Raw genomic sequence first — 19,544 nt, forward strand, 5'->3', positions numbered from 1 at the left:
GATCGACTCGACATGATGCCAGACAGCATTGAGTGCTTGCTGTTTGCGTGACGGATGGAGTTTGGAAATTGAGACATTCCTCAGTCCCCATTTGACCTGGCAATGACCTGCTGCATCAACAGGCAGGCTTCTTTGCCGAGGAGGAGGCTCTGTTTGTGCTGTTCTCCTGATGACGTGACCAATTCGGACCCCTCAAGGCAGAAAATCCTCTCATGCTGAACAAAATAAATTGGACAGCGCAAAATCAAGACCCAACGTATCATCACCCAAACAAAATACTCTTTCACGCAGAAAACCCCAGCGCCGCCAACTCTTTCCTAACCCCTTCCTCACTTTGAATCTTCCTCATCTGCGTATCCTCCAACTTTTCTCCCCCAGCAAAGCGCATCTTGAGATCCTCTATCGCTCGAATCTTCTTCAAGAGTCCGCGGATTTTCTTGTCCTGTGGGTTGCCGCCAGGGGTCATTGGGGAGGTGACTTCCAATTCGGGAGGGATTTGTGACGCTTGGGGAACCGGTGGAGGTGTGGGCATGGGAATAGTCGTGTTGATACTCGTCGGCGCGTTGGTGCGAGGTGTCTTGTTCTGCTGATTAGCATTGGGTGCTGCTCCCGGTGCAGGCCCCTTGGGCGTGCCATTTGCAAATCTATCATACGTCGAGCTGTTCGTATCACCGCGTTGTCGTCGACTGTTGCTCCGGCTCCGCTCCTTCTTCGGCCCACTGGGCGGCTCAAGACCAGGCGCTGGCACGTAATTCCTACTTCGGCTGCGCTGATGGCCACGACCGTCCGGGCTTCGACTTGGACTCTTCCCCCTTCCACCTTGCTGTCGTTGCTCTGGCGCGAGGTTACTTGCGGGCCCACCGCCTTGCTGTTGCTCGCGAGCTGCCGCCGCCGCCGCCGCCTTCTTTGCTTCTCTCTTCTTTGCATTCTTCTTAGCCGCCTTGGACAATGGTTCTCCATCTGCTCCTTCCCCAGTGCCTGTCAAACTCACACCCCCTCCAGGAGCAGCACCAGGAGGGAGCGGTGTCTTTTCCTCAGCAGGTTCAGCACCTGGAACTACCCGTTGCCGAGGCTTTCCGAACCCATTGATGTTGCTTGAGAAAGATGAGATACCCTCGCGAACGAATGCAGCACCACCTTCGTCTTCGCGCTTGAAGGCCAGAGGTGTGACCTGTCCACGAGCGCCTGGTGGTCTGTACGCACCAGCAGGTTTACTAGGTGTCTTCCGGGCTGCCATATATTCCATCGCACTGCTATGTGCCGTCGGGATATCGGCAAGTGGATTAGCACCCAGAGGGTAAGCTTCAGCGGGTTGCGGCCGCCAACAAACGTGGTAAAGCTCATTCATATCCTCGTTATACATCAGAGAACCACCAGCATGCCAGATGCGGATGCCGTTGTCGACTCGCAGCCGGGGCGACGTGGTTGCGGTCAAGATATGAATGCCGTCAGGCGACCATTCGCACACGCTTGCGTTACTTGCCTCAATGGTGCAGATCTTGGCGAAGTCCTTCTCCAGGTCATATATGTCCATCTGACCAGCAAGATTTCCGAAACCGGCCACAAGAACAAAACGCCCATGGGGGGAGAAAAGTACAGTATTGCGCGGTCCGAGCGGAAATGTGTGTACTGGCTGAGCTCGGGAGTTGAATATCACCGTCTTTGCCGGCATGTAACCGTACACCACAGCAAAGCTGTTCGACTGGGGTGACCATGCAACATCGTGAATGGGGCCCTCCTTGTCTGATGCACTACTTAGCACTTGCACATCGGGCAAGAATTCAGGAAGGAACCCACCTAGATCTATCCGTGAATCGAAGCCACCGTTGGCACTAAGGAGGTAGAGTGTGGTCTCTCCATAGTAACTTTTGCCAGTTTTGTCGACTTCAGTTTGTGCCAGCACAATCAAAGAAGAGCCATTCTCATTCCACTTGAGCTGAACTTTGTCACCTTTGAAGAAATTCTTCTGAGATACGGGGGTGGTGAAATTCGGCACGTTGTAAACTCGGACAGCCGCTGGTTGTCCCTATCGTTCCGGTCAGATCCCAGTAGCATGTAAACTTGCTTGCGGCGAGTCTCGGACGTTACCTTTCTCTCTGGTACAAAGACTGCAATGGTGTGGCTCTGCCCCGGGGACACCGCAAAGTCGGTCACACCCTCGACCCGGATTTTATTCCAAACCGTTTTCAGGTCGTGGCTCTCGTAGATTTGCACCTCGTTGGTAACCACTCTCGCACAAAAGGCCTCATCGTGTGTGTACTGCAGGTTCCAACCAGTCTGCGATTTTTGCACGAATCTGGCGACCGGCTCCTTGTCGACGCCTTCCGCCAGAGCCTTTTCGTCAATGACCAGCCACACCTTGAGATTCTTGACGGCGTCACCGTTTTCGTCCTTGGCAGGGCGTTGCCACGTGATGATGTAGGTACCCTTGGGCGAGAAGCCCAGTTCGAAAACATTCTCGGCGGGAAGGGAGGAGATGATGACACCTGTGTCAGAGTCGATAATGTTGACCCTTGTCCTCCTGTCAGTCCATCTCATTTGGCTCTCGAGTGCGTTCTGGACACATACTTTTCAGGGTAGGCCCATGCGAAATATCGGCCGCATGGGGAGTAGGAGCAGCATCGCAGGTTTCCTTGAGGTCTAGCACGCGGGCCGTTAGCAACACGACCGGGCGGCTATTCGACGACGCATTATATCGAACCTTTCAAAACCGGAAAGCGGCTCGTAATTAGGTGCGCCGTTGACCACACCGATCCCCTTAAGAGTCCGGACTGTTATATGCAGAAGTCAGCCAAGAGGCTGGGATATATTTGTGCCGCAGCGGCGCCCAGGATGACACATACAGGCAAACTGTGTGAGAGCCATTTTCCACGGGTTGTCCAGCACAGTTGAGCGTTTCCCAGCAGTCAAGATGGTCAGGCTTATTCGTACGAGGAGCGTGAAATTTGGCAAGAAGGGATAGTCGTTCGCCAACGAGAGATCTGCGTCAGGGAATCAACAACAAAGCCCTGCGAACTAGGAAGGTTGCGGATGGGCAGCAGCCTTTGTGGCGGTGAGATTGTCACAATTCGAGTCTTTTCCGTACTTGATAACTTAATATCAGCGATTGCAGAAGGGGACAAACAAATTGGACAGGGTGAAGGGTGACGAGAGGGGCGGTGGAGAGAAGAGTAGGAAGAGGGAAGAAGGGAACAAAAAAAATGTCGAGCCGAAGAGTGACCAAGTTTGGTGAATGCCAGGCTAGCGGTAAAGCCTAGGCGCTGTCATGGTCCCATGGAAAACTTCATTTTAACGGTCCTCATCCCCTAGCATGGTTTAGCCTGGCCCTAAGACACCCAAATGATGGGCTGTGCGCTTACTTAAGGCAACCGCCTAGCCAGGGCGAGGCTCCGGGGCCCTGGACTAGGCAACTAGCCTATTATTAGACCGCTGCTTTAAAGGGAGGTTCAGCCTCGCCATCTGCATGGGGTCCTCGCTTGGAGGGGGAATTGTCCATTGCAACGAGACGGTATAATGCTGTACTCCCGCTATCTACGTGGATTTCGCCAGCCAGGCTGCATCTCAAATGAGTTGTCATTGATTACCCGATTCGAATGTCTCTACTGGACTTTCGATAATAGGTGTCATTCTTTCTCCACGAGTCCCTCGCGATCCCGGCCCAAAGAGGGTAAACAAACCCCAACACCGAGTAAACAACCCGCGTACCGCCCACCATGGGATAATTCTTCAAGAGCTTCCGCTACAAACCCCAGGTTATTGATATCGTACAGTCACAAAACCCATTCCTTCATGTTCCACCAGAGACAATCTTGCTCCCGGAGCCTCCGCTGTCTCAGTTTCTAGCTTGATCTGACCACTCGAAACATCAGCAGAGAAAAATCAACGCCGACGCCATTAGCTTATTCCTTCTCAAAGGGGAATCTGCCCAAGGTCTGCCCGTCTCCCGGATGCATCGACTGTTGCGCCTGCTCCAGATCTCTTAGTCGATCTCGCATGACTGCCTCTGCCATTTCAGTACCCATGCCCGAAAATTGATCAGCGTGAGGATGCGTTGAGGGCTCGTCGACCGGTGGAGCTGGCTGCATCGTCGTGTCGAGGAAATTTTGGTCGTAACTCATCCCATCCATCATCTTAGGATCGGTGCTTCCTGCAGCAGCACTGGGGGTAATGCCACTCATGGGCGTGCTTTGTCCAGAGCCAAACATTGGCAAATTCCCGGTTCGTGGGGTCGAAGGCGCGTTCACGTTGGTGCTTTGTCGAGAAATAGAAGCGCGAGTATTGTACGGAGTGGAGACGGGGCCGCTGACTGTGCTACCTGCCCCTTCGCCAAACCCGACCAAACTCGCCTTGTCCTCGTCACTGAATCCGCCTGTGCTCGAGACCCCATCATCAGGATCCTCGCTCATCTTATCCGCATCGTAGTCTACACTGCCGCTCGCCCAGGTAGTTCGGCCGCCCACGCTACCTGTTGCGCTGGCGCTCCCAACAGTGCTTCGTTCTTTAAATTGAGGTGCATTATCAAAAGCTTGACCATGAAAGGGGCCGGAGCCTGGTGCAAGGTGTCCTAGCGGCGTAGGTCGAGAAGTCGCAACTCTCTCGAGGCCTGCAAGGCGGGAGATGCGGTCGGCTCGTTCGGCTTCAAGAGTATTTGCAGAGGCGGCTGCTCCTCTGCCGCCATGACCCATTGCGCCGTCTTTGATGGCGACGACAGACAACGCCGAAAGGGATGTGGTGGTGGAGTTGGGGGTGCCGGGACCCATTTCGCTGGGCGTGGCAGGATCTGAGGGAGGGGGAGGGACTGCATACTAGATTAGTCTCTCTAAATGGTTGCTTCGTCCAAAGACGCAAAGGGACATACGGTTGATCAGGGTGGGACCTCTGTTAGGCATGGTTGCGACAGTCTGTCTTTCCACTGTAAGAATCGAACTGCGCTTCAGAACCCAAAGCCGAGACGCGCTCCGTGGTCTTGGACGCGGATATGGCAAGCGAATGGAACAACTGCCGTTGATATGGTAATAGCAGGAGTAATCACGCAATCATTATGTGATCGCGGCGTGGTCGAATTCGGGGTGGAAGGAAAGCCCTGGGAAGTCCGAGGGGCTTTACGAGCGGCTGGCGGAGGGAGGGGGCTTTATGGTGAATAGTATCGCGGGGTGACAAGGTGACAGACGAAGCGGTTTGTAGTGGGCTTCGTAAATGATATATAGTGATAATCACAGGAGAAACTTGTGATGAATGTAAAAGTGAAGGTTGAAAAGAGGCTTTGAGTCAAAGGGTGAGGGTGGTAGGAATTCGCAGGTTGGCGCGGTGCACAAAGAAAGTGGACGTGGAGTTGAAGGTTGAAGTTCCCCAGGAACGCATGCATGCACCCACTGGCTGCGTAAGGCACCCAAACCTCGCAGAAGGCAAGTTCCGCTTGGCTACGTCATGGGGGCTGGTGAAGCCTTAGCCAACTCCACGTGATCTGGAGTTGGATGAGCCCCTTATGAAGGGCCAAAGGGCAAAGCCCCGACGCCCAGTGGACGCCCTCCATCCCTATACCAGGTACCTATAAGGGAGCAGAGCCAAAGCATCCAATGCTTATTGTGGTTATTGCCATATCATACAAGTACTTGTTTTCGTCAATCAATGTCATCTCTTCGTCACTGACCCGCCCCCGCTCTAGCAGCATCTACCTCGCGTTGCAGGGCGGCAAGGTCCGCCAAGATATCTCTTGGGTCACCCTTGGGAAACCCCAAATCACTCCCTCCAGCTTCTTCCATGGCCAGGTGGGCCATCGATGGCCTCGTAGTCTCCATGCTACTTCGACTAGAGCCTCTTCCTCGCCGGGGCGGCGGTAACGGGGGCGGCGGTAGTCCCTGGCTCATCCGTTTCGAGTAGGATGGGCTAGACTGTAAGCCCGGCCTAACTTCCGAATCCATCACATCCGCGTCCTCTGGGATGGAGGCCACATCGAGTGAGGGGCGACGGTCGCCAGTACTGTTGGTCCGCCGCGCTGGAGGTGGCGGAGGAGGTTTCGTTCCAGAGCTGGAAAAGTAAGGGCTTGGAGGTCCATCCGTTTCACTGAAGACCGAGTGCCGAGAGGAGCTGCTTCTTGTCAAGACCGGTTTCTTCGGTGCTTGCTGGCTCTTCCGGCGAGTTAATGGAGGCGCTGGCGGCACTTTTTTCTGCGTATCAGGATATCCAGCACTCGCAAGTCGATCGCCAGTAGAACTTTCGTCAATCGGAGGCGACCTGAGACTGGGCGCTTCTGAACTGACATTGCGGCTGCCGGGCAACGCTAGCGAGTTGATAAAGCTGTCGAATTTGGCTGTTGGACCTTGCTCCGTCCCCAGATCCTTGAGAGGTTTCCCACGCCTGCTCTTGGGCGGAGGGGGTTTCTCCCCTTTCTCTGAGATAGTCCCAAGTTGTGCTCGATATATGTTCGCCTCGTTGGCCTCTAGTTCATCTGAAGTCCGGGGACTTTCATCGGGCGCAGGTTGTACAGTCTCGAATATCGAGTGCTGTGAGATTGATGCCGTGTCCGCACTGGAACCACTGTCACTTACAGGATTAGGGCCTGACTGAATGCTCTGCCCTGCTGTATCGCGGACCGAAGAAGAGCCCCGATCTCCCGTCAGCAACATCCTCTTGAAGGCGTCCACGTCCATGGTCGATTTCGAGAAGCTGCTGAGGTCTTTCCCAGCGGCGGCTGATTGACTGTTAACCGGCCGCCGCGGAATGCTTGCAAATCGCCCTAGGGTCTCTCTCACAGCATCTTCTTTTGAGACTTTGGTCACCATCGACCCAGACGCGGTCATCTCATTGTTCGCCCTCGCATTCTCCAATGCCTGCTCGATGGCACCATCATCCTCGTCGGAAGCCTCGGCCGCAAAAGGATCGCTCGCAAGCGCCTGGCTATAGTCTGTCGGCGCAGGTAAAGTAGAATGCGGGCTAGGGAATGTAGAAAGGAACTCCTGTCGCGTAGACTCGGGCGAAGGTGGATATGAGACCGGCGAGATGGGGATTGCCGGAGGAGAAGCAAAGTTCACATGCTTCTGCGAGGTACCGTGGACTGCTCGAGTGGTTCAGCAGACGCCAGCGGGATCACCTGGACGTATTTGACACACACGTACCTCTGGTATCAAGAGAAAGAGCGCCGGGACTGGTGCCGCGAGGATCCGATGTGAGACTGGGAGTAGGAGTGTTGCTTCCGCCAGAACCTTTCAATGAACTACTCTTACGGAAGGGATTTGTGGACATGAGGTCTCAACAGCCATGTAACCCGCATGAGCGCTCATTGATGATCAGTGTTGGCCAGGAGAGATTCTGGGGAAGTCAGAGGTCAGAGAAAGATGCCCTGCCAACAAGGATAACTTGGGTCCTGTGAGTCCGACTGGCATTCGGGCTGGGGCCTTAGGATAAGCCCAGATGCGGAACCCATGTGGCAGCCCGCCCGCGATTCGCGATTCGCAATTCGGGTCTTCGTATGTCGCGACAAACCCGGTCAGATTGTGAGCAACTTAGAGCAAGCCACTTTCTCATTCATGCATTGTGATTGCTAGTCGCACATCTATGCATCCATGCATTGATGCATTCCTCACAGCCGGCTGTATTCCACGGATACCACTCGACCAGTCGCTTCCCAGGGTCTGATGAGCTTGTCAGGCTTAGAAGTGGACCATTGATGCCAATTAAAACTCCCTATCGCCAGCGAGGATTTACAATTATGATTATTCCAGCCGTCTAATGGCCGATCATATCTCTATCTATCAAGTGCTCAGTCTTCCAGCTTAGCTCATGCTTTCCATAGCTTGATAAAAGCTCATATCCAGCTGTCCTGTCTCTGGATATCCTCTGTCATGTATGTATCAGTGTCTCATCTTTCATGTGGGGAGAAATGAGGTCCCCTAGTCGTCATAGGAAATGAACAGTCGTGCCTGTATGTACAACTTCTCTTTCCAAGGAATATCCTCTGGTCGACATCTGCGATAGCCACTTCTGATTGAAGGCGGTTCAGGTAATCGACAAAGTTCGATAAGGCAGTGCCAGACTGACGCAAACAGTTTCCCCAAACTCCAAACTCCAGGGCTGATGCAAAAATCAAAGAACGGGTGAAAGCCAGCGGATGATTCAGGTTCGAGCATTAGTCTGCTGCCATCCGTCATCAGTCCATTGCCAGGTTTTCGCGCCCTTGACGGGATGAAGCAGCATCGGACGAACGACAGTTCGGCCGTACACATCCTCCCATTCCTGACCACCACTTTCGAGCGCCGTAATACCGAGAAGGCGTTGGAAGATTGGCATTGCTTGAGCGGAGCTGTAATACCAGGTCATATTGGTCCACGCATATTCATTCCACTTGCTGAATGTGCTATTCCAATAGCCTCCAGCCTGGCCGAAAGGTCCGCCGTTGAAGGTTGATTGCAACGCTTGAGGAGTCCAAAATCGATCGGCAAAGATGGGGTGCGGAAACGTGGTGGATTTCAGCCCATGATGGAGACACATGGTCTGAGGAAACATCTCTGCGTCAATGTGGTGGCCGTTCTCTGCGTTTTCATAATTCATGATCTCGAGGACGCGCCGACTGACTCTGCCTTGCGCAATGAGGGTAGCCCTTCGCGGGGTGGACGTGCCCTGAGCATAACCCCAGAGATAGTTGCGGAACCACCAGCCGGTACCAGTCACATTGAAGCTTGGGAGAAACCCGATCCAGTCAGCATCTTCACCGACTCCCCATTCAAAATTATCTTCTTCCTCCTTGGGCGGCTTAGGCCCACGGGGTTTAACGCCCTCGACGGATACTGGACCCCACACATGGTGAGGGTCTTCCTCCCTCGTCGAGTTGCGGAAATCGGTGTCAAAGTCGCCATGGACGGAGGGGATATAGACCCTGCCAGCTCGTTCCCAGATGCCCTTTCGTGGTTGATTGCGTCCGAAATTTTCCACGGCTTCAAAGAAGTCCAAGTAGTGGCCGGTATATCGCACGTCGAACTCCCATTGGTAAAAGAAATCGAACTCGGGGTGGTTGCGAGCGAACCATTGGATGATCATCCAGGGCGACCGGCCAACAAAAGCATGTTCAGCCAAGTTGGAATACAAGCTCCGGATCTGGGCGTGGTTCCAGACCTCTGTCATCGACCGGAACTCAGGCGGGATGTGCTTCTCGATCGTTGCTCGCGGCTCATCCTCGCCCACGAAGACTGGGACACTTTCGTCCTTGACGTGAAGAAGAAGAAATACCTGATACTTTCCTCCGCTAGCCAAGGATGCCTCTGCGACCATTGCACGAATGTTCATAACAGCGTCGGCGGTCCACTTCGCACCAGTCCAAACACGAATCAGGATCGCTGTGCGTTTTGCCTTGTTGACCATGCCCTGTTCTAGAGTTGAGGAGAGTGGTTTAGATGAGGATTTGTCGTGTTTGTGCCGAAGATTCGAATACTGAATCGAGTTCGCAGGCCGCTCTTTGATGGGTCGAAAACGATGCTTGTTAGCGACGGTACAATCGTCCTGCAATTCACCCCAGTCGACCATGTCCCAGTCAACGTCGCTCATCTTCTTCATCTCTTCGACGTCAGAGGCATCCCACTGATCGAGGCCATAAGCCTGAAAGCGACCAACACGATCAAAAGAGACACCCCCGTCCAGGCCGGATGCCTCGTACGAGCCAAGGGTGGGTTCAACAGCACCTGGAGATTTCACGTCAGACACGGGTCAAGCACCAAGAATCGCACACTCTCACCGTTTGCTTGCCCTGGATACGCCCAAATGGCGTCCTCATAGCTCTCGTTCAACGGCACACCACGCGGACCAACGCAGGAGACGATATGTTCCACAGGCTCCTGAAAAGCCCGGTAGCCATCATAGCGAACGAGGAGTGGATTCGTCTTCTTGCAATCGATTTCACCAGTCTCACAAGCGCGCAGGTGTGACGTTCCGCGCGTCAAACCGTCATGCCTGGTCAAATTAACACGGTTAGGGCACTGACAGAGACAACGATTGGCTGCCCAGAGGGCGTGTGTGAACATACGTTGTGAAGTCTTTCCAGATCCATTGCTCTTTCTTTGCATTCTCCATTGTTATTTCCATCAACTCGTCCTCGGTCGGGGGAGGTGGCGGAGGCTCCGCGACTTCTGGGAGTTCTATGATTTCGACGGTATCCAGTACTTCGGGGACTTCAGGGATCTCTGGAGCGGGATCGGGTGGCGGGGGTGGAGGTGTTGCACTCATTATCTTGATGAGAACAATGAAGCCGATGAACGTGGCGACTACTTTCAGCACCATGCGTAACCGGGGCATGCAAATCTGCCATCTTGAAGGCTTCTTCCAAAAGTCGTGTCTGGCGGGTGACCAACTTGGAGGAGGTGTCTCGGGCTCGACGGGTGAATCTTCAAGCAAGCCCATCTCGGAGCGGCTGCCAGTGATGGTGAGTCTTCGGGTCATAAAATGTCGGATTGGATTAAGGGAGCGGGTTTGTTGATGAGCTGGTAAAATGGTAACAGGCCTAAACGAGCGACTGAAGGTGAGGAGGCGCGCAGCTGCTGGAGCGAGAGTCGATGTTGGTGGGTGTGATCGAAGACGATGTGCAGGAGGAAATTGTGGTGATTGTAGGTGGACCTGGCCAAGTATTGGAGGGCTTCATGCAGATTGGGCAGTTGCCATCAAGGTCAAAAAAGGACAAGGGTAGCGACCGGCGTGTAGGGAGGTTTTGCAGTGGTGAATTCACAGCGAGGGCAATGTACACAGAGAAAAGGGGATGGATGTAGCAGGCACAGCCAACTCGACAAAGCGAATGAGTCGAGATGCAAGCACCGAGTACGGGGTACCGCGTACAGGATATTCGAGCGCAGGCGGGCAAACAGACAAGGAAGAGGAAACGAAGGGGCCCCAATAGTGGGAATTAAGAGAAAAGATAGACAAAGAGACAATACGGAGTATCCGTATGCCACTCCGGGGCAAAGTGGATATGGAAATTGAAGATGCATTGAGGCAGAGAAGACTAAAACACTACCAGTATTATCCTAGTATTATCCTGGCAGCGCCCGTCATCTGCATGTGTCCTAGATCTGTCTTAGCATGCAACCTTCAGCCACCGTCAAAGCCCCAAATCAGCCATGGCGGCTCAACCACCTGCAGGTAGCGCCCAGGGCACATGGACGATTGGCCCAAACTCGAGACGCGGGTGGTGGCACTGGTGGGACATTTGCACGCAATCAAGGTCATGGAGCACCCACAACCAACCCATTCTCCACCTCTTTATCTGTTTGTCTACCATAGGTAGGTGCGAGATATACTGGTGCTGGGTTTTCTGTATGTATCTTATCCCATTTCCTCTTCAAGCTAGAAACACGAGCGACGGCCTCGGCGTGGGAGGTAGAGAAGGCCTGAAGGCAGGGCAGGAGGGCGGCAAGGCGGCATTTGATGGGTGGCGGGGAGTTCCCAGGATCAAGGTTGGGCACCATGGTTGGTTCAAGCTTTTCTGAGATGGATGTCCGGGCTGAAGACCTGCCTAGTAGATCCATGTGCAACCAGGATGGCGCCGGACAGACGACCTGCATCCCAACGGCGAGCGGGCGAGTGAGAGCAGAGAAAGACAGACGTCAATGGCGCCATCTGGTGCTGCAATCGATAATGATTCGATGATGCGATGATTCAGAGAACGAGCCAGACATTGAGTTTGGAGGGAAGGACTGCATGTAGCCAGGATACAACATCCGACGTCTGTCTTTGCACACCCAGTTCCTTATTCCAGGAGGGCTAAGGACGAGGTAGCTCGTATTGTACGCGCAAGCAGAGGGAAAATGATTCCTTCCTTCAAGTTCACCTCATTCATTCACATTCACCCAACGCCAACTCCAACTCCAAGCTCGCCTGCTCTTGTTGAATCATTGACGTCACTCGAAGCCGGGGCGGGTTTCTGTGCGGATTCTCCTCCCCACCAACGAAAAAGCTCAACCCAACCCAACCCCCTAATGCGGGTCTGACAGCAAAAGAAAGAGACGACAAAGTTGTCCTCTCACGCCTCTGTCTGTCTCCCACTCCCCTGCTCTCGCCTGTCTCCTTCTCCGCTGTACAAGGACCCTACCGTCCTCCGTGGGCTCCATACAACGACTATCCTGTGGATGTCCTGTACCCGGTACCCCGTACAGAACCACCCTATACTCCGTACCTACCGTCCTTCAATGGGGAGACGGGCCCAAAGGCCCCCGCCATCCTTATACCTCAAACCTCGCCATCCAACAACATCACGCATCTGCGTTGCAGCAACACCAAAAAATCTCCATATTGCATGTTTGATCTACGTCCATTGTGGGTTCCGACCTGTTTCATACCTCGGCGAAGATCATACACCCTCTGTCTGAAAACCCCCTTGTCGGTCTGTCACTCCGGCGTCATTGCTGAACTTATCTGCACGACCATAGTCCGCCCCTGTCATCGACACGAGCATCATCACTATTCTCATTGCAAAAGGAAGGCATGAACAGGATGCCCACGGCTCACAATGCCGATACATGCATGCCGCACGCTCGACTTGTCGGTGGAAAGCAAAAGTCAGCTCCGATAAGCCAAGCAACGCAACCAATCAACCTCTACCCTTTTGACATGCCAACTCTATCTTGCAGGACGCGGAGTCCGCCCTCTAGTGAAGCTTGAAGCTGTCGAGCTTGTTCTACCACTCATACTCCGGCCCGACCAGCTTACACAGTTCATCCTGCTCTGCCGCCTCGCTCTGCGCCTTGGGAACTGAATAATCGATATTTTTACCTTCCGCTTTCTCCGCCTCGGCATGTCCCACCAATACAGCCCTCACCTTGTCGAGATACCATTTGACCGCATGCTCTGTTGGTGGAAGGGAGGGCTTCGTCAGCTGCTGGATAAATTTTCCGCCAGTATTGGAAAACTTCTGGTTTACATACCTTCAATCGAGTGCAGCTTGCCTAATCCCAGAACCCCGGATTTAAACCCTTTCTGGGCATTAACGGCCAACTCAACGTCCTCGGTCTCAACGAATCGCCAGTATCCAATGTCATGCTCCATCCAATGGTCGTACTCCGGGCTCGGTTTCTGCATGCTCGACCGCCGGTAAGTTTCGCTTTGGTACGATGTCTCAAGTGCTCCCGTTGCGTTAAAGCGAGCGATGAACAGGAGATTGTCACTGAATATGACCGCACCAATGGGGTATAACCAGGCTAGATGCACAGGATAAACCTGATGTCAGTGTCGCTGTCCTTTCAACACATGATTCCCGACGCGGACTCACTGATATATGCCTCCGACAGCCCTTCTCTCTTGGGAGGCAGGAAATGGCGTGAGGCTCCGAATCCCTGCCGTAGGTAGTACTGGTCCAGTGCAAAGTCCTTGGGCAAAGTTGTCGGGTGGCCAGTCTGGCAATGATAACACTCCTGACACCATGTTACCGAGGTTCAAGGTATGGCAGCTCAAAGGAAGAGAGGCGAACCTGGAATCCATCTGCAAAAGTTTTCCAGTTGAACTCAGTTCCAACTGCAGAGCTGTTCCAGGTATGATCATACTCCCACCCATCGTTGGGAAAAAGCGCAAACTCGTCACCAATTTCCCTTCCCGTCGTCGCCGTCGGAGCTGGTTCGAAGTCATCACCAAACTGGTCCTCAAAGCTCACTGCAGGAGTGTCTCTCGCATCGAAGTTTACAAAGATAAATCCCTGAGCCGTCACATGAGTGTGAATCTTGAACAACGACTGCTGCTTGGGATCAAAGTCTGGAAGATTGGTGTATTCTCGGGCTTTATGTAGGTCTCCGTTGGGAAGGTACGACCAGCCATGAAATCGACATGCCAGAACCGTGCTGGACCCGCTGGTCTTTTGAGTGACCGGGTGGCCTCGATGCCGACAGATGTTGTGGAAGGCATTGATATTCCCGTCTTTGTCGCGGATGAGGAAGAAGTTCCATCCAAACATCTCCACAACGACTTCAGCTTGGACAAGAATCTTTCTGAAAGGCTGTCAAGTTGTCATACCTCGAGTGTCAGGTAATCTCCTGCTTTCTGAAAGCGCGCCTTAAAACTCGCTACATGCCACAGCTATGGTAAGACAAGTCAGATATATCATTGCCCAGAGCGAAGTTAGCGGCCACGGCGAGAGAGATAGAGAGATACTTCTCGTTCTCAAGCGAGCCTAGTGTCCGGGATCAGACAGGCCTTACCGTGGAGAATAACGCCCGCCTCTCGAGCTGGAAGATTTTCTCGTCGCGATACCATCTGTTGCGCCTCGTCGGTCAGCAGTCTGATGATGACAAAGTTACTGTCCTCCCCTTGTTCACACCAGATGAAAGGATCCCCACAAGTTCATGAGGTGCTGTGACACTGCCCCAATGATTGCATACCTAGAAGGTGCCAAACTCAGCGTCTTCCGGCCCAAGTCGACCGGGCGGAGATTCTTCTCTCGACCCTTTTGGAGGTATCCGCCATTGGCTAGGAATTTTGTGCTGTCGACGGTCGTCATGGTTCATGGACGCGTTGCAGCTGTTGGATGTGTTCCGTCCCGAATGTCGCAGACGAGGAAACCAAAGCACAAGAATCAACAACCTCGAATTGTTGTTTATCTTTGTTTTATTTTTTCGAGTTGTACTATATTATTATATCTTTGATCTCCATGCTCTTTTGATAAGCCCACCCCCCCTTCCGTCTTCTTATTCCTCATCATCTAGACCAATGCAAATCCATCTATCAATCCTCTCCATTCACCCACTCGTTCGTTGGCCCCCCTCATTACCCACGGAGAAGGCCGTCCGGGAATTGGGGGGGGGGAGGGTTGTTTTGCTGCATGCGGACAAGGGTCGAGCTCTGACTTTGATCTGGGTTTCGGTCTCGGCTCTGGGGTCTGGTAACACCCCCCAGGACCAATCGCAGGCCCAGGGGAATTTGAATTAGGGATTTTGAGAAAGATGAACTTGGGACACAGGGCGGGCACACTTGATCCCGACCTTTGGCAAAGTCCAACTTTGCTTCGGGCTGAGCGCCTTTTTGGCATCAACATGCCAGGCCACGGGAAAAGACGAGTGCATAATACCTAGTAATTACATAACCTACACAGTCTATCTAGGTACTCGTGCTACAAGTACCCAAGATATGTCTTGTCCCCACCCATCGCTCTACTCTCGCCTTCCTCTTCTGGCTTCTTTTCGCAACAAAACGGATCCTAAACCTAATTAATCAACCCGAATTAGCACAAACTGAACTAAAGTACATAGTCCCATGTTCTCCCTCCCCCTTGAATGCAGGTGGTTTGTCGTGCAAGTTGTCAACCCAGATTCAGCCATCCTGATCGCATCGACCGTATTTGTGGCGCTGAGGATCCGAGTCCAGGTTTCTGCTTCGTCGTCCCTGCGGCGGCAGCGGGGGGAGATATCGGCGACACCGGCGATAGCGAGGGTCGGCCAGCCGCGGTGGCTGCGTTGGTCGTCGCTGTGATCAGGCTGTGTAGGAAGAGGCTTTTGTCGCCGCTGCCGCTGCCGCTGCCGCTGCCGCTGCCTCGAGAGCTCGTGCCGCGTGTGGTGGCCGTGGCGGACGGTGGTCGTGATGTTGGCGCCGTCGAGGGAGTCGTCGAGAGCGAGCTCGAGCTGGAACTCGAGAACGAGGACGAGGACGAGGACGCGGATACCTGATGTTTATGATGGCCGCGGTAATGACTCATGTCTCCCCTTGTGGTGTCGACGGGCACCAACCCACCCAGTCCTCTTGGCTGGGGGAAGTATGATTCGTGTCCGCTTTCCTTTTCTTCCCCCGTGCCCGCGGGCTGCTTAGCAAGGAAGATGGACGGCACTTTGGGGACCAGCGGTGGGGGTGATTCGTTCGCGTAATAACGCTCTAGATATTTCGAGGCGTCCAGGGATCGCTGTAGCGGTCGTCGTCTTCCAGTCTGCAGAGGTGCAGGGATTGATACCGGAACTTCAAGATAGTCTCTTGGAGTTGTCGGTAGCCCTCTTCGGCCCAGCGCTCCCGAAATTATCATGTCGGCCGGGTTGGACGTCGTCGTGAACCTCATGGGTGTAGCATGTGCACGAGCTTGACGGTGGAGTCCTTGACTTCGAGCTGTCGGGGAGGAGTGCTGCTGCGCAGTGACACTGTGACTGCTTGACGCGGTGTTGTCCTCGACGGCACCACCGGTCATCCACGCGAAGGCGCTGTTGGATATGAGGTGGGCGGAAACAGCGCCGGTTTCTGGTTTCTCGACGTCCGACTCTGGAGCGGTGGCCCCTGAGACATTTAGACTGTTCAACAATTGCTGGGACGTTGCAGCGAGCTCGACCAAGGAGCGTGCTGGGGACGCACTGTTTGCTGGTGATGGTGATAGGACCTCTCTCCACGGCTCCTGTCTCGGTTCTGCCTGAAGAAGTGCGCTGCTGTCAAGGCAAAGAACCATATCGGCACTCCGTGCTTCGAGCTGCGCTTTTGTCAAAAATGGCCCGATTGTCCTGGCCGCCTCTTCAGTCAGACCAACCGGCTCTTGACCGGCATGCAGCGCGTCGAGCATCAACCGCCGGTTCGCGTCTACCATGTTTTGACGCCTCTCCGCGAGGAAGTCGAACCACGCGCGGTCTGCCGCGACGCCCACACACAAAGTCTCAAAGTCCACTCGGGACCTGTGCTCAAGGCGGGCCATCTTGCTCTCATTGGTCAACCTCAGACCCTGAAGTTCCATTGTAGCGTTCGCTTGCAGGGCTTCCGATTCGGATCGGTGCCTGGAGAGCATTTCTTGGTGTCTCTCCTCGCGCTGTCTCTGAAACCGTTCCTGAAGTCGGCGTTCTCGTGCTTCCTTGTCCTGCTTTCCCCGGAGGTGCAGCTGAATTTCGAGGAACATGTCATCTTCCAGCTCTTGCTGCTCAACAGTAAAGGCTTCCAGCTCCATGTTGTGTCTTTCCTTGATGGTGGTTGTTCTCTTTGCAATGTTGGATTCCATCTTTGCCAAGTTTTCGCTGTCGTCTTGTACCTGTCGCGCCATTGCATCATCACGGACCTGAACATGTTGCTCCTCGACTTGCAAGTGCCTGTCATCCAAATTCTTCTTCTGTGTTCGCATGAGACCATTCCAGGCCGATTGAATTGCTTGACATGTGTCGTCGACGGACAGTCGGAGGATCTGTCGCAGCTCCTCGGCCATCCGTTCTTCTTCGATGCGTCTAGTCTCCCCCTCCCGAAGACGCTGCTCCTCCAGTCTCGCGAGTTCAGCCTCTTCTCTGCGCCGCTCCTCTTGTCTTTGCTGTTCTCTCCGATGTACATCCGCCTCAAGCCGCTCCATTTCCTCGACCTGGGCCATTATTCGTTCGAATTCAGTATCCGCTGTCTCTGCCGCTGCTCCTCTACGGCGTCTCAGCTCTGCCTGGCGGTTGGTCTCATCTATTTCGGTGCAGGAGCAGGTCCGCCACTTTGCGCCGCAAGAGTAACAGAACTGCGCGCCGCATTTACAGGTCATGTGTCGGCAGCCTTGCGTTCGCTGTCAAGCATTAGCCAAAGTCCGCGCCTCAATGAACACAACGGTTTTTTACCTCGACCATAGTACGGCACTTGAAGCAACGTCGCCAGCCCTGCAGTTCGGCTAGCATGATCGTTGCTTCGAGGCCGTAGTCTTGAGGGCAATCTGCGGAATCCCGGTGAGCCAAGCCGCGACATATACTGCAGATCTTGGTTGCACAGTGGGGACATCGCATGTTAAATATGCGGATGCGTTGTACCTTTGAGGGTGGTATCCATTTCAAGCATTTTGTATTTGGGCAGTACCATCTTTCTTGGGGTGCAATTGCATACTCAGCAGCTTTCTCTTTGTATGTTTCCCTCTGTTTAGCGTTGAGCGAGGACAAAACCGTCTGCAATGGAATCTCTGTCAGACAACACTTGGGCGGAAAGTTGGATTCATTTTGGAGAGCAGTTGTGATCAGGGTGGTCAAGCATGGCTTGCAGTACGAGTGATTGCAAGGAAGTTTGCTCGTCTCGGTCTCGGAAATCTCTTCAAAGCAGCTTGTGCACTCGAGCTGAGTTGCTTTCTTTGACGCAGTCTTCTTTGCACTGCTAGAAGGCAGCGACGAGTCCTTGTCCGACTTGCTTGTGAGGGTTGTGATAAGGCTGATCGTAGACCCAAGCACGCTGCCACCAATGTATCGTGGTCTCAGCCGACTCTTCTCGGAACGGCGCTCGGATTGCGTGCTTCGCGATTCGGATGCATCATCGGTGTCAACCTGTCCAGAGACAACAGAGAGTCGAGCCGATTCTGCGTTCGTCTGATGGGGCCTGCTATCCTCTTGCGTTTGCACAGAGCCTCGGACAGGATGCCCCTCTGCTGGTTGAACACTAGGCTGATCGTTGCTTGGTGGTGGAGGCGGATTGAGGGATAATGACCAGACAAGAATCTGCCTGAGCTTTGCTGGCAAGTTCGAGTCGTCTTCGACCCGTTGGAGCTCAAGTGGTATCTTCTGTCCTGCCCAGTCATTGTTAGGTCGCAGATTAAAGTTGACGTCCTTGAAAGCTTCCCAGGTCTCGTTTGGGGGACTCTCCTTTTTGCTGGAGGCTCCGGCAGCCTTGTGTGACATCGGAGCGTACAGATAGATGATGAAGTATGTTAGAATGAAGAAAATCAAACAAGTTAAGAACACGGAAGTCATTGAGCACTATCAGTTGGGAGCTGCATGGCCCCTGTTAGGCTGTGGCATGGAAATGAGTATGAGGCTTGCTGGCTTGGGGGGAAATGGCGCACTAGGCTTGGGAGACAAACACACAGAGGGGCCTTGAGCATGGTCAAACGGAGGCTTAAAAACACATGAGTCAACATCCAAGGCGGGTCAATCCTAGGGTGGCACGGGTTGGGATGAGTTCCGAGTTTGCCTGGTGATAGCCTTTAGGCTTTTGGTGGAGGCATTGTTGGCGTCCTCATGAAAGGCGTGATGCTTAACCATGGCATAGCGAAGACTACCTAGGTATACAATGCGGGCGAGCGGATTGTGTAGCTCCATCGAGGTGGAGCTGCGCCGTCCCTTTGTCGTGTCACATGCACCTCTGCGAAGATGCTTGCCGGTCAGCAGAAGGGGAGCTTCGTGCCATTCTGGTCCGCAAGTCCTAGAGACGCCTTGCAAGGCTATGCCACCAGTCACAGACGACGGTGGTGAAGCAGGTATCTGCGCAGCTTCAAAGGGAATAGCATCGCGACGTCTGTCTAGGTATCCTAGGATGATTGGTCTCGCACTCGCGCTACAAGCTCTAGCTTGAGTTAAAACCGGGAGGTGTGCTTGGAAGAAACGGTGCTTTGGGTAGCACGGCAGCATGGAAACGGGCAATCTCAGGTTCTAGAAAGGCGGATTTGGCCCTGCCAAGCCTGAGAGGGCTGTGCCACTGCACCGGCAGTTTGCCGCAAGGCTGACTCCGTCCGGAACAACTAATCTCCGGTATCGCTGTGTTCAATGTTCACTTCCAAGTTGACTGTCCAGGGTGGATTGCTGGCAACAATTCAGACATAGTGAATGACATGCGGGGAGTGGGACAACATGTGGTGATGCAAGTGGTCATGGCATGAGCCTCGTGGCGTGCAACCACGCCAG

The 19,544-nt window shown here is 53.8% G+C and overlaps 7 protein-coding genes across 7 annotated transcripts; all 7 read right to left on the bottom strand.

Moving 5' to 3' along the window:
- Nucleotides 1-283: 283 nt before the first annotated feature.
- On the bottom strand, nucleotides 284-2,865 carry Z520_01420 (uncharacterized protein; the record flags this gene model as incomplete). The annotated part of the gene is made up of 5 exons (XM_016771938.1): nucleotides 284-2,026; nucleotides 2,089-2,512; nucleotides 2,569-2,640; nucleotides 2,702-2,771; nucleotides 2,844-2,865. 5 exons carry the CDS (start codon nucleotides 2,863-2,865, stop codon nucleotides 284-286), a joined length of 2,331 nt encoding a protein of 776 aa, XP_016637077.1.
- A 1,034-nt stretch (nucleotides 2,866-3,899) lies between these two features.
- Nucleotides 3,900-4,889, bottom strand: Z520_01421 (uncharacterized protein; the record flags this gene model as incomplete). The annotated part of the gene is made up of 2 exons (XM_016771939.1): nucleotides 3,900-4,798; nucleotides 4,859-4,889. 2 exons carry the CDS (start codon nucleotides 4,887-4,889, stop codon nucleotides 3,900-3,902), a joined length of 930 nt encoding a protein of 309 aa, XP_016637078.1.
- Nucleotides 4,890-5,642: 753 nt separating this feature from the next.
- Nucleotides 5,643-7,242, bottom strand: Z520_01422 (uncharacterized protein; the record flags this gene model as incomplete). The annotated part of the gene is made up of 2 exons (XM_016771940.1): nucleotides 5,643-7,054; nucleotides 7,116-7,242. The coding sequence occupies 2 exons, from the start codon at nucleotides 7,240-7,242 to the stop codon at nucleotides 5,643-5,645; spliced, it is 1,539 nt and encodes a 512-aa protein (XP_016637079.1).
- An 870-nt stretch (nucleotides 7,243-8,112) lies between these two features.
- Nucleotides 8,113-10,386, bottom strand: Z520_01423 (uncharacterized protein; the record flags this gene model as incomplete). Its single annotated transcript, XM_016771941.1, has 3 exons — nucleotides 8,113-9,671; nucleotides 9,725-9,939; nucleotides 10,013-10,386. The coding sequence occupies 3 exons, from the start codon at nucleotides 10,384-10,386 to the stop codon at nucleotides 8,113-8,115; spliced, it is 2,148 nt and encodes a 715-aa protein (XP_016637080.1).
- A 2,266-nt stretch (nucleotides 10,387-12,652) lies between these two features.
- On the bottom strand, nucleotides 12,653-13,918 carry Z520_01424 (uncharacterized protein; the record flags this gene model as incomplete). The annotated part of the gene is made up of 4 exons (XM_016771942.1): nucleotides 12,653-12,822; nucleotides 12,900-13,172; nucleotides 13,244-13,385; nucleotides 13,442-13,918. 4 exons carry the CDS (start codon nucleotides 13,916-13,918, stop codon nucleotides 12,653-12,655), a joined length of 1,062 nt encoding a protein of 353 aa, XP_016637081.1.
- A 357-nt stretch (nucleotides 13,919-14,275) lies between these two features.
- On the bottom strand, nucleotides 14,276-14,461 carry Z520_01425 (uncharacterized protein; the record flags this gene model as incomplete). Its single annotated transcript, XM_016771943.1, has 1 exon — nucleotides 14,276-14,461. One exon carries the CDS (start codon nucleotides 14,459-14,461, stop codon nucleotides 14,276-14,278), a length of 186 nt encoding a protein of 61 aa, XP_016637082.1.
- Nucleotides 14,462-15,259: 798 nt separating this feature from the next.
- On the bottom strand, nucleotides 15,260-18,542 carry Z520_01426 (uncharacterized protein; the record flags this gene model as incomplete). Its single annotated transcript, XM_016771944.1, has 2 exons — nucleotides 15,260-17,452; nucleotides 17,505-18,542. The coding sequence occupies 2 exons, from the start codon at nucleotides 18,540-18,542 to the stop codon at nucleotides 15,260-15,262; spliced, it is 3,231 nt and encodes a 1,076-aa protein (XP_016637083.1).
- Between the last annotated feature and the right edge of the window lie 1,002 nt (nucleotides 18,543-19,544).

Source organism: Fonsecaea multimorphosa (assembly GCF_000836435.1).
Source record: "Fonsecaea multimorphosa CBS 102226 unplaced genomic scaffold supercont1.2, whole genome shotgun sequence".
In the NCBI taxonomy this organism is placed as follows: Eukaryota; Fungi; Ascomycota; class Eurotiomycetes; order Chaetothyriales; family Herpotrichiellaceae; genus Fonsecaea; species Fonsecaea multimorphosa.